Below are 13,587 nucleotides of genomic sequence, written 5' to 3'. Positions count from 1 at the left end.
TCTTTTTCCTCCAGCAGAACAACCTCAGTAACCCGCCCACTCCTCCGGCCTCGCTGCCCCCCACACCTCCACCTGTGGTCAGGCAGAAGCTGCTCAACGGCTTCGCCACGACAGAGGAGCTGACAGGGAAGGAGATCACAGAGCAGGAGGGTGAGGAGTCACACATGCACATGTGATCAGCTGTACACAAAACATAACAACCAATCACATGCAGCAGCTCTTTGACTTCTGTGTTTTTATCTCAGTGAAAAGCTCCTCAGGTCTGAAGCAGAAGGAGGAACTTCTGTCTCTAAACCACGCCCCCAAGGCTGTGGACGTCCCCGCCTCTCTGCCTACTCCACCTCACAACAACCAGGAAGAGCTCAGGTAAGCTCCGTCCACAGACAACTCAAATATACATCTGGTAAGCTGTCTTCAGTTGACTAACTTCCTGCCTGTGCGTTGTCCTCCTCAGGGAGCGGGACAGTCCAGACAGCTTTGTCCCCTCGTCCTCTCCAGAGAGTGTGGTGGACATGGAGGTCAGCAGATATCCTGACCTGTCCTTCATCAAACTGGAGCCGCCCTCTCCTTGCCCATCGCCTCCAATACCTATCATGCCCTGCACCCGTGGAAGTGGTGAGTCAGCAGATTCAAGAGAAGCTGCTGTCAAGAAAACATGGCGGCTGTGACCTCATCATCGTTGTACATGTGTTGTCCAGGCTTGGCAGTGAAACAGGAAGTGAAGGCGGAGCTTAACCTCCAGGGTCGTCCCTCCTGCTCTAACACAGATCTGGTTACCATAGCTATAACGCTGAACCCTGTCGCAGCTCAGGTAAACACTTGCTTTCAGTGTTAACCGTGTTTTTTTTGTGGCTGATATTTTTTTGCGGTGAGTAGCCCCTCCCCCCTCATGATATCACTGTTGACAGAACGTGGCAGGTGTGATGGCAGTGGTGGCAAGGCTGCTGCAGGTTCCTGTGCCCGTCAACTACCAGCTGTACCGAGCCCCGCTGACACAGGTAAGTTCCGCCCCCTCAGGTAACCACCAACCCTGATGCAGTACGCTGATTATAATGTGTGTGTGCAGGGTTTATCAGGCAGCAGACAGCAGAGAGCTCCCCCTGCTGGACACACTGGTTTGTTCCTCACTTTCTTTATTCCTCTTCCTGTTTGTTTGTTTGTTGCCCCGCCTCCTCAGTCATGATTGACTCTATTCCATGTGTCCTGCAGGTGTCAGGATGGACCAACATGTCCGGCCTCAGAACTGTAGCTACTGTAAGGTGCTGCTGGGAAACCGGGTCCACATCATCAAACAGGTTAGAGGGGACAGGGAACAGGCGACAGGCTGTCAGGCAGGACGTCAGACAGGATGACAGACAGGAAGTGACTTTGGTGTCTGTTACAGGAGTCTCAGTCAGGATCAGGACCTGGACCTGGACCCAGTCTGGTCTTCTGCAGTCCCAACTGCTCATCTCTGTTCATGTCCGAGTTACAAAGTCGAGGAAACAAGGTGAGTCATCTTTCATTGAGGTCATGTGTGGTCACGGCGAGCTGTTGATGACATCATCACGTGTCTCTGTGTCTGTACTCAGTCTGCCGTCCCTGCTACGGCGTCCGGTTCAGAGCGTCCCTGTCCAGTCAGAGCGCTGCATCAGTACAATAACAACACGTCCACCATCGCCGTTCACTCCCTGCCCCGCCCTCCCCTCTCTCCGCCCCCCACCTCCTCCCCCACACTGTCCTTCCCCCCTGCCTCCGCCATCACCATGGAGACCAGGCCCCGCGTGGACAGTCTGAAGGTGAGTGTGGCCTGTGACAGTAGATGTTTGATGAGCTGGGAGACAGGCTTACTGTGATTGGTTTTGGTTTGCAGGTGAAGGTGAAGGTGAAGCTGAAGCCCCACCCCCGTGCTGTCCCCGGTGGAGAGGAGTTTTTTCGACACGGGAAGAGGACGAAGACGTCGCGCTGGAGACGCTGGAGCTTTAGCATCACGCTCAGCCGGTTAGCATCAGACTTAACCTGTAAGCATAACAACACTGAACTTTTAGCATTGACCTGGCTGTGATTTTCTGACCTCAGGGGTTCCGGCGTTCCCAACGAGACGGTCGCCATGTCAATGGAGGAGGAGGTGGACGTGCTGTTGAAGAAGTTGGGGGCCAGTCTTCGTCCTGACCCACTACCCAAAGACCAGCGGAGGTGCTGCTTCTGTCGTCAGCTGGGGGACGGCCAAACAGATGGACCGGCCCGCCTGCTGAACCTGGACCTGGACCTCTGGGTGAGTCATGTGGGTCCTGGACTCTGGATTCTGGACCAGTATGAACTCCAGCTAATGACTGTGTGTGTGTGTGTGTGTGTGTGTGTCAGGTCCACCTGAACTGTGCCCTCTGGTCCAGTGAGGTGTACGAGACTCAGGCTGGTGCTCTGATCAACGTGGAGCTGGCATTAAGACGAGGACTCTCTCTGCGATGCGCCTTCTGTCAACAACCTGGAGCCACGAGCGGCTGTAACCGTCTGCGCTGCACCAACACCTACCACTTCACCTGTGCTCTACACACACACTGTACCTTCTTCAAGGTAACACACACACTCACACTCTGTACCGTCTTCAAAGTAACACACACACACTCTCACCTGTCCTCTGTCTCATGGTGTCCTCCAGGATAAGACCATGCTGTGTCCACTCCATAAGCCCAGGATGGTTCCTCTCAGTGGGGACAGATCCTCCAGCACCTCCCCCTCTTCCACCCCAGGGCCGACGCCCACCTCGGCGTCCATGCTGCTCTCTGACCCCTATGACTCTGAGCTACGCTGCTTCGCCGTGTTCCGCCGTGTGTTCGTGCAGCGGGACGAGGCACGGCAGATTGCCGCCGTGGTTCAGCGGGGCGAGCGTCAGCACACCTTCAGAGTCGGCAGCCTGCTGTTCCGTGCCGTTGGTAGGCTCCTCCCACAGCAGATGAAGTCCTTCCACAACCAGAACGCCATCTTCCCTGTCGGTTACCAGGCCAACCGTATCTACTGGAGCATGCGCCATAGCAACAGGTAAACACCGCTTTTATTTAAATAACACAATAACATTGTATTTTATTGTAAAAATGAACAATCAATACTGTGATTGATAATGACTGAGTACTCCTGCAGACGCTGTAAATACATGTGCTCCATCGAGGACCATGATGGACAGCCACTCTTCAAGGTCAAAGTGGTGGAGAAAGGTCACAATGATGTCATTCTGACTGGAGCTTCTCCTAAAGGTGAATGTCAGCAGCAAGTGATTTGTATCACACTGAACAGAAGTGTAGGTCACAGCAGGCTGATGATGTGTGTGTCTCTGTGTGTGAAGCGGTCTGGGACCAGGTCCTGGAGCCGGTTTCTCTCCTCAGATCCTCCTCTGAGATGCTGAAGCTGTTTCCCGTTTACCTGAAAGGTGAAGATCTGTTTGGTTTGACCACATCAGCAGTGACCAGGATCATCGAGTCTGTACGTCATGCAGACGCACACACACACTCTCACATATACACTGTAACACTCGCACACACTCTTCTTAAATCCAATAATTTGAATTTAAGGGCTTCAAATGTCTTAAATTCTCCTAAAATCTCATACAAGGTCTTAAACACAATTTTGAAAGGTCTTAAAAATCTATTATAATACTTTTATTTAAAACATGCATAAACTTAAACTGAAAGTTTTCTATTTTTGAGGATGCGAACATAAATACAACACAGACCTAAAGTAGGTCACCTGTGCTGCCCGGTTAGAATTTATCCAGCACCACTAGCTAGTGTGCTGTGCGCGCGCCGCGGTGTGTTGCAGCTTAGCATAGCAGCGAAGAAAACTTAATGAAAGCCCACAGCGAAGCCGAATTGCAAGTTCAACAATTTGTGGCTCCAAATTTCCTTCATGTCTTTTGTACTTTTTTTCCAGTATGGATTTGAAATGGGTCTTAAATTGTATTCATTATGGTCTAAAAAAAGTCTTAAAAAGTCTTAAATTTGACTTGAACCTGCAGAGACCCTGCACTCACACATGCACACTGTAGCACTCACACATACAATGTAACACACACTCACACTGTAACACTTTAACACTCACACACACTCACTCACACACACACATGTCCAAATGTGACTCAGACTGTCTGTGTTTGTAGTTACCTGGTGTGGAGGCGTGTGAACGTTACACCTTCCGTTACGGCAGGAACCCTCTCATGGAGTGGCCTCTGGCCTTTAACCCTTCAGGCTCCGCCCGCTCTGAGCCCAAAGCTTTTCAGGCTAAAAGGTAAATGATCGATCACCTTTTGTTATGATTATTGATCACCTTCTTTGTTCTGTTGTTGGCTTCCTGTTATATGTAAATATGTCTACACCTCATTGTTCTGTGACTCAAAATGGCGGCCTATTTGTCTTATTTATTTCTGGCTTCTTAAGCTGTGTCGTGCCGGGCATGTGAGCGGCGCTAGGGCGTGCACTTCTGAATGTTGCCAACTTTGCCGGCTATGGCGCGCACCAACTCTTAATTTTTAATGGAAGGCTGGCCAAGCAGGTCCGCTTGTACATGCATTTGTAGGACTCTTCTGTCCGAGAGCACAGAGACAGTCACATGACCTTATATTCATGGACGGAGATTGTTACAACTTTACAAAACGATGATGGTTTTTGCCATAGGGTGTGAAAAAAAAAAAGAGTGATCACTTTGTGAAGGGCAAAAGACAAGCCCATAGGAAGAGTGGTTACCCAGGGGGAAAAGCCCTCCCGGTGATTCTGGTAGAGCTGGAATGTTTGTCCAGCAGCACATGTTGAATATATAGGTAGTACACCCCCTGCCGTTGAGGCGAATTATCCCACGAACAACACAATATAAACGCCTCCGTGTAGGGCGCACACCGTCTGCGGAGCCCTGCGCAACATCACACGCGCGAGTATAAACAAGGCCATAGCCATCACAGTGACCTACTTAGCCTGTTAGCATCACATCCTTAGCCTTAATATTTTGTGTGTGTGTGTGTGTGTGTGCGTGTGTGCGCGTGCGTGTGGGTGTGCGCGTGTGTGCGTGCGTGTGTGTGTGTGCGTGCGTGCGTGCGTGCGACAGACCCTACCTGTTGACCAGTATAGCGTCCAGGTGTCAGGGCTCAGTGGGCTCCATCGTGGGTCTGGTCCCCGGTGTCCTCTCTCTCTCTCCGGGCGAGTCAGTAGCAAGTCATCAAGGTCGTCACTCAAAGGCATCGCAGTATCGACGAATGAAAGCTGAGTGGAAGACTAACGTTTACCTGGCTCGCTCTGGAATACAGGTGAGTCTCTCTCTGACCACACCCACCTGACTGATGTTCGACAGGTCCCTGACTGTGTGTGTGTTTGTGAGCTCAGGGACTGGGTCTTTACGCAGCCAGAGACATTGAGAAATGCACCATGGTCATCGAGTACATCGGCACTATCATCAGGAGTGAAGTGGCCAATCGTAAAGAGAGGCTGTACGAGGCACAGGTAACACATACACACACGCACGGGTAACACATGCACACACTGATAATACATACACACACACAGGTAACACATTGGCACACAGGTGAAGGAGATGAAGACGGTGTCACGCAATCGAAACACCTGAAGCTTGTATTTTTTTTTTGTCTCAGACCGAGGTTGATAAACGGGTAGCCAGGTATGTTAGACTCCCTTTGTCCCACAGTAACATTAAAATAGTTTAGATTTGTGTACACTGTTTCTGTTAGTAGTTTATTGTTTTAAGTGTCCATTTCATTATAATATTCAGATTTATCATAAATAATTGAGCATACACATGAATTTTAAGTTCTGTTAAAGAGGGGGTGGAGGTGAACATTTAAAATGTAACTAGTTACTTTTATCATTTGTAACTCGGTAACTAATTACTTTTTGGGAGAAGTAATATTTCCAACACTGCAGGTAACACACACGTTACCTGGCAATGTTTTAGTGATGGGTAGATGAGGCCTCGTGAAGCGTTGCAGCACATAACCCAAAGATTATGGATACTGTGTCGGTACTGTCATTGTGTCACTGTGTTGCTCAATACTGAATCTTGGATCTTAAAAATCATTACCAATTGGCAACCCAATGACAGACTCAACTGACATACTGATTTAATGACCTAGTATAGGCTATACAATAATATCATTTAAAGGTCCCATATTATACCCTATTAACTCAAGTTAAACTAGGTCCTGGTGCCCTAATGAACATGTCTGTGTCATGCTTTAGTCAAAATATCATAAGGATGAAGCACAATAGCAGTTCAATAACCTGCCAAAACAGCCTTTTTCAGAACGCTCGGTTTTGTGCCTGGTCATTTACATGTGATTGAGACCCAGGTAAACACACATCCACTGCTTCCAGGGGAGTGTCGATCCAACTTACTATCCACAGCCATACTGTCGCCACTTATCACCTATTGTCATGCACCGTCGTCACAACCCCCGCTCCATATACCCCATAGTAATGTCCGTTTACCCGTTGTTACTGAGGTGGTGTGTATGTAAATTCCCATGCTAGAAAAAGACCCTGAACGCACCAGTGTTACTGCGGCTCCGACTGACGTGTGTGGATCAACAACACAAGGAGAGAACGTGTAAACATGACAGAAAGGCAACCTTTGGTTGAGAAGAAATGTAGGACAACATCTACATCTTTCTGCAGTGCTTTCAAACGCGTGCTAATCATATCACCGATCCACACACGCCACTCGCTAACCGCAGGCATGTAACTGGTGCGTTCAAGGTGTCCCTCCAGCATAGGAATTTACACACACGATCAACAACAAAGGGCTTGTGAAGCTTGTGGGGAGCTACGGTGGAGCTGTGAAGTACTCTGCCTGGCGGGGTGCCAACATTCACGGTGAAATGTATTGCTATCTCGTCATTGCGAGAGAGGTTAAAACATTGCGTGTTTTAGCGCCTATACTTACACTAAGTGGAACCACTAAAACATGACTGAGTCTTGTTTTTTCACATTTTGGGGACTGGTATTGCCCACTGAGTCCCAAATATAAGTACTAAAAGATTAAAAAGTTGATTTTGCACAATAGGGGACCTTTAATGTATTGTATTTTAGATTGTACTATTTCATATCTTAATTAAAGTTGAAATATCTTTGATATCTTTAAGGTCATAACATGTAATGTTTTTTTCAACTTTTGAAAAAAAAAAAAAACGCTCACAAGGCACAGATGAGGCTGGTGTACACAGAAACAATACGGACAGGCGAAAGAGGTTTGGGTAGGTGTGCCTATGGTTGTCCTAATATCTCAGAGGATCCTGAGCTCTTGGCATGTTGCCAGGTATCTCTGAACGTTTGAAATGATGACTGATTGTTTTGGCAGAGATGCATCCCGTTTACAGATGTGCTTCCTTTTAAACACAGTTTGGCGCGCCGCATGACAGGCGATGTCAGCTGTATCGGTCATGTGACTTTCTTAAATCGATATGCACACCGACACTGGGATTCACTCTGAGCTCGACACATGAGCTGACGCATCGGTGTTGCCCGACCCATCACTAATGTTTACATTCAAGCATATCAACAAGATTCTAAGTGTTTATATTTATTCACTAATATAAGTGTGTGTGTGTGTGTGTGTGTGTGTGTGTGTGTGTGTGTGTGTGTGTGTGTGTGTGTGTGTGTGTGTGTGTGTGTGTGTGTGTGTGTGTGTGTGTGTGTGTGTGTGTGTGTGTGTGTGTGTGTGTGTGTGTGTGTGTGTGTGTGTGTGTGTGTGTAGAACCGTGGTGTGTACATGTTCAGGATTGATAACGACTTTGTGATTGACGCCACCATCACTGGAGGACCTGCCAGGTGAGACTCACTCTGAACATGTGACGGCTGGTGGGCGGAGCTTGTGCCTGGTTTGGTCAAGTATTGATTAATGGCCGTGTGTGTGATTGACAGGTACATCAACCACTCATGTGCTCCAAACTGCATCACAGAGGTGGTGACAGTGGAGAAGGAGAACAAGATCGTCATCAGCTCCTGCCGACGCATCCAGAGAGGAGAAGAGGTATCTAATAATACACTCGTCAATGCACTCATCAATACATTCATCAATGCACTCATCAATGCACTCATCAATACTGTTGTGATTGAACTTAAGTAATTGGTGGGAAAATATTAACACAAATTATTAATTATTTTTAATAATTAATTTTGTTATTAATTTCTTAAAAACAGGGCACCACTCCTCTTAGCGTGAGGAGAATGACAGAGAAACTGTCACTTTACAACCTTCAAGTGTCTCTTGACTATCAGTTATAACTAATAAGTATATTAATATTAATTAATAAATAACAAAGAAGGTGTGAGATCGTACACTGGCTTCTTTCAATTACCCTTTGTTACAAACAAGCAAGCACAAAAGACAGAAACGGTACTTTTAAAGTAAAGGTTCAACATTTATTAAAGCATTAAAATTAATCAATAACAGCAACAAACATCAGTCCCTTAATCTAAAATAACTGCTGGTGAAAACGTTTCAATATAAAAGAAAGAAAGTAAAATAAAATAAAAAGGGGTATGGATCTGAGTGCAGGAATGTGTGTGTGTGTGTGCGTGTGTGTGTAAAAAGGGGGGGCGTGTCACTTTGGCAGCAGGTAACAGGAAGTGAACAAAACAAAGCCAAAGTAAAACAGGAAGCAACAAACAAAGCCAAAAGGTAAAAGAAGGAGGGGTCTCTGACGTGACGGTTGTCACGGCGACGTGCCTCCCACTTCCGGGTTACCAAAAGGTACGTCACGTGAAAATGGCGTCACTCGCTGTTACCGTGAGGCGACGCGAGATGGCGCTCGTGCTCTGATTTCTTCACTCCGCTCTTCCGTCTTTCACCAGCGGAAGCGCTGAGTAAAAGAGGAGAGTTGAAGGAGGAAATAAAGTCAGCAGTGACGTGGAAAATTTAAAGAGAATGGCGGCAGGGAGTGAAATAGACAAAGGAACGAGTCTGATCAGAAAACTTCTGTAATCACACAGTTTATTCGGCTTGTCCAACTTAAACTGTGGTTCTTACAGATCACGGAAGTTTCCTCTCAATGAGTGATCGCGGGCTGTGTTGAGGACACAGGATCGCGATACATGGGGACAAGTCACAGTACAAAAGGAGAGACACGTGAGGAGAAATAGACCACACAGAGTAGCGAGATTTTATCTTGTGAGCCTGTCTTCTTACCGGTCAAATTAAGCTTCTATTATGATCGCCGCTGGCGCTGTGCGCGGAGCGAAAGGCATAAAGAATAATACAATCGATCAGCTGGGCGGACGGCGCCGCAGTGTTTCCGCTAAACGGTCCGCTAGCTTAGTTCACAGGTATTATTCTACACGGTGACGATGAAAGAAAATAAAAAGTACATAAACAATAAGAACACAATGAAACTACGGGGTGCACTCCCGTGTTTATAATAAGCCTTAAATAAGCTATTTTGCCCAGACACAATCGCTTACTATGAGTTGCCTTCCAACGAGTAAGGAAGGGGTCCTGGGATCGCGTTGCGCGATTCTGCCCAGTGCGTCGGCTGGTTCTGCCGGAATGGGAGAGATAAGAGGGCGCCTTGGTGCGCGATTCTGCTCCGTGCGTCGGCTGGTTCTGCCGGAATGGGAGAGATGAGAGAGTGCCTTGGTGCGCGATTCTGCTCCGTGCGTCGGCTGGTTCTGCTGGAATGGGAGAGATGAGAGGGCGCCTCTAGAGCTGTGTTACGCATGGTCAACCGACTCACAGTAGGAAACAGCGGGTCGACGACGGTGGGTTAGGAGTGTGTATAGCAACCACGATCTCCTCTTCTGCAGGAATGATAAGGAATAACTCGCAGGGAGTTATTAGCTTAGTCTCTGATCAAAATAAAGAAAGCAAAAAGGGAAAAAAACAAAAATGGGCTAGGGGTGAACAAAGAAAGAACCTTCACAGCTTGGCCAGAGTTCTTTGAGGTTTTCTTCTTCTTAAACACATACATCCGCTCTCGCTAAGAAAATATGGTGAAGAGGTCGAACTCTGGGGGTTCGTTCAGTTTTGATACCTTTGCCTCGGGGGCGGGGCATCCCGTGATGTCCACCAATGGGTCAATGGCTGCCTGCCGTGGACGTCATCTGCCACCCTGGCTAGTGGGGAGGGGTCCCTCACAGACTGGACCCCTGGTGGGGTGGTCTGTTCCTTTGTTCTCAACCATGAGGCCTTTTATGACCCCAAACTTTTCACCAGGCTTTATGACTTTCAGTAGGCCTCAACAGATGACAATGGCTGGGCCCAATAATACACTCATCAATGCAGTCATCAATACATTCATTAATGCACTCATCAATGTAGTCATCAATACACTCATCAATACATTCATCAATGCAGTCCTCAATACACTCATCAATGCAGTCATCAATACACTCATCAATGCAGTCATCAATACATTCATCAATGCACTCATCAATACACTCATCAATACATTCATCAATACATTCTAGACTCATCAATACATTCATCCATACTCTCCTCAGATCGTACACAAGTCTCTGATATCTACGTCACATGTTCACGTCTTTTATCTCACAGTTAGACAGACGTCACACAGGAAACTGATGTTTGTAAACCACTCACTCTCCCACACCAAAGTCCATAGAGAAAATCAGTGATTTTAGCCCTGGGGGGGACACAAGATCTGCTGGTCTAGAGTGGATCAACAACTCCTGTATGCTGTGAGGTTAAAAATCACTCATTTTCTCTATGGACTTTGGTATGGGAGAGTGAATGTTTTACTAACCTCAGTTTACACAAGGAAAAGTCTTTGTTTGTCAGATGAAAAGTATTTGATCTCTCTCTCTCTCTCTCACACAGCTCTGTTATGACTATAAGTTCGACTTTGAGGACGATCAAGATAAGATCCCGTGTCACTGTGGAGCCGTTAACTGCCGCAAATGGATGAACTGAACACACACACACACTCAGACGTACTTACAAGTAAATACACACACACACACACACACTGGCAGCTCTCTCATCTCGGTGCTGAAACTGGACGTCAATCCCCCCGTCCTTGTGGGCGGAGCTTAACTTCATATTACATCAATAAACGATAATAATGCGACTGATCGATCACGGTGATCAGAGCAGAGGGGGTGGGGCTAACAAAGAGGCTGGTCCTCTGTGTGTGTATATTGTGTCAGAGAATTTTGTCGTCAAAGGGACGTTTATTCAAAAAGTTGCACTAAAAAAAACAACCAGAAAATCCACAAAAACAGTTTCCAGAGAAACGTACTTGATTCCACGAGTCTCCGCCCCCTTCCGCTTCCTCCTCCTCCTTTATTTCCTGTAAAATAAGATTGTTTTTGTATTTATTTCTGAATGAAGCTATTTTCTAATCCGCGGTGTGTTCAAAGTCCAGAGTCTGCGTGTAAATATCTGTACCATAATTTTAAAGTATAGAGATGATTTGACTCCTGAACCTGAACCTCCTCAACCTCACCTTCATCACCTGCTCATCTGCTTCCTGTGGGCTACGGCTTCAGCAGCAGCAGATAAAGACTGTGAAGGTGTGAGGTTTGACTGCGGCCTTGTTTGTTTGTGTACAGACATCATGCTTTCTTTTTTTAGTATCAGATGTAAACAAAGATGATGATTTTTTTGATTTTTTTTGCTGATTTAGAATCATTTACAGAAAATAAAATATTTTACATCATGAACAACCAAACAGTGTCGTCATTTTGAGCATTTTCTACTCCTGGTGAATTGTGGGAAAATGAGTTAACTGTGTTCGTCTGATGAATGATGAGAAGGGGCAGGGCTAACAGGTGCTGACTCTGATGGCTCGTGTGATGACTCGGTGATGGGAAGTATGAGGTTGAACACACACTGACACGTTAGTAAAACAAAGGGCTGCTGTAGAAACATGGTGACGAGATAAACGTTAACCTCTTCTTCACGGTTGCACCCGATACCGAGGGCAGCGTCAGACGCAGCGACAAAAACGTCATAAAACCATATCTAACTTTAACAAACAGACATGCTGCATACCCACAGAAAGTTCAGAAATTCAGCTAAAATCTCATATAAACCATTCTTATGTTCACCAAACCCAGTTAAGACACCGACGGATCAAACCAGCAGGAGCGAAAAAACCGTCACAGCGCACACATTGAAAAGCGGCACCGGAGCGTCAGCGTGATTATGTAAACAAAAAAAAAACTGTCCGGCTGGACAGCGGAGAATCTACAGATTCCAGTTGTCTTACCTTTGCTGTTTATCAAAACAAGTTATTTCCACCGGAACAAAACCACTTCTAATGAAGAACTACACTTTCCAGCATGCTTTGGGAACAAATCCCGGTCTGATTGATCATTACAGGGCGACATTAGATCGTTCTGATTAGAGAGAGACGAATGTCCGCACAAAATGCATCATATGCATTTATCTCCTTTTGACTCGCTAATGAAGTGATTCACACGCATTTGGAGACCTGTGTCTGATTCTACCGGTTTAGAGGTTTAAAATGAGCTGTCAATCACCCTAATTGACCAAGGTAAGCCAGAGCCATGGCGCTGCGTAACTGAAGACGAAGCAGAGTCACAGAGTTGTTATTACGCACCGCACAGGGAGCATCGATTTACAGCGAGTTATACTTTTTTTTTTTTTTCAAAACAAGTTCTTTTTAGACCTGTAGTGACATCTAAATAAAATTAAATGGGGTTTTAATAATTTGGTACCTAAGAAATCTCAAATGGCACAGATGGTGCCAAACTGAGCCAAAAGAGAGAACGCCTAGACTCTCTCTCTTTACTAAAACGTCTGTAGTTTCACTCGTTTTTAAACTCCTGATGCATATTTTAGAGGTGATATTTGCTTTAAAATGCAATATTCTTTTAGGCGAGAGAAAAAAATCCTTAATTTATGCTGTGTTCCATGTACTGTGGCATCTACAGTGAAACTTACACCTCTGGTGTTATCTGTATTTTGATACCAAGGTAATCCACATAGAGCTTGTAACTGCAGAGGTTTACTCTATTTAGTTTGGGCATGTCATTTTCAAGCAGGGACTCCAAAAAGAGGGTCAGGGCAGAAAAGGTTAACAAAGGCAGAACATTTAAACTTTGACAGACAAAGTGTGAAATCATTTTAAATCCAGAAACTTCTTCTCTTTCAGTTTATTCATCTCGGACGATCACACTGATCACAGATCAATTCACGAATCAACTTTAATATAAAGTTACTTCTGTGTTTGTTGACACGGTGAGGGAAGCGCCCCCTGCAGGAAGTCAAGGTTGAGTATTCACACTTTTTTTTTTTTTGGACCCCCCCCTCCCCAGGTGAGGTCATCCACCTACAGGGGGGGGAATGTCACTGCAGTTGTTCTCTCTCTCTCACACACACACACACACACACACACAGGAGAGGGAGGAGTAAAAGGGAGAGAGTGTGGACAACTGAGAGAGTGAGACACACACTGGAGTGTGAGCAAGTTGATTGGATTATTAACTGATTGATCTGGACCTGAACATCATAAGGTACTGTGTGTGCGTGTGTGAAGTACATTTATTTAAAGGGACAGTTCAGGGTTTTAAAGGTAACTAACCTAATACATACAACCACACTTCAAAAAACATGAATTATCCCTTTAATGTT

The 13,587-nt window shown here is 46.1% G+C and overlaps 1 protein-coding gene across 1 annotated transcript in view; it reads left to right on the top strand.

Moving 5' to 3' along the window:
- Positions 1-11,515, top strand: part of LOC310937535 (histone-lysine N-methyltransferase 2C-like) — a 60,385-nt gene extending 48,870 nt beyond the window's left edge. The window contains 21 exon segments of the mRNA XM_083901818.1: positions 18-150; positions 246-366; positions 455-606; positions 699-811; positions 909-998; positions 1,067-1,115; positions 1,210-1,295; positions 1,385-1,489; positions 1,572-1,784; positions 1,865-1,980; positions 2,059-2,254; positions 2,344-2,553; positions 2,639-3,018; positions 3,118-3,230; positions 3,320-3,456; positions 4,130-4,257; positions 5,068-5,266; positions 5,343-5,459; positions 7,726-7,799; positions 7,893-8,001; positions 10,807-11,515. Coding sequence (XP_083757944.1) covers positions 18-150; positions 246-366; positions 455-606; positions 699-811; positions 909-998; positions 1,067-1,115; positions 1,210-1,295; positions 1,385-1,489; positions 1,572-1,784; positions 1,865-1,980; positions 2,059-2,254; positions 2,344-2,553; positions 2,639-3,018; positions 3,118-3,230; positions 3,320-3,456; positions 4,130-4,257; positions 5,068-5,266; positions 5,343-5,459; positions 7,726-7,799; positions 7,893-8,001; positions 10,807-10,899 — 2,934 coding nt within the window. The 3' untranslated portion in view covers positions 10,900-11,515.
- Positions 11,516-13,587: the final 2,072 nt, after the last annotated feature.

The sequence above is a fragment of the Microchirus variegatus genome (assembly GCF_963457635.1).
Source record: "Microchirus variegatus genome assembly, chromosome: 15".
Taxonomy (NCBI): domain Eukaryota; kingdom Metazoa; phylum Chordata; class Actinopteri; order Pleuronectiformes; family Soleidae; genus Microchirus; species Microchirus variegatus.
This window is presented reverse-complemented; position numbering and strand designations above follow the sequence as displayed.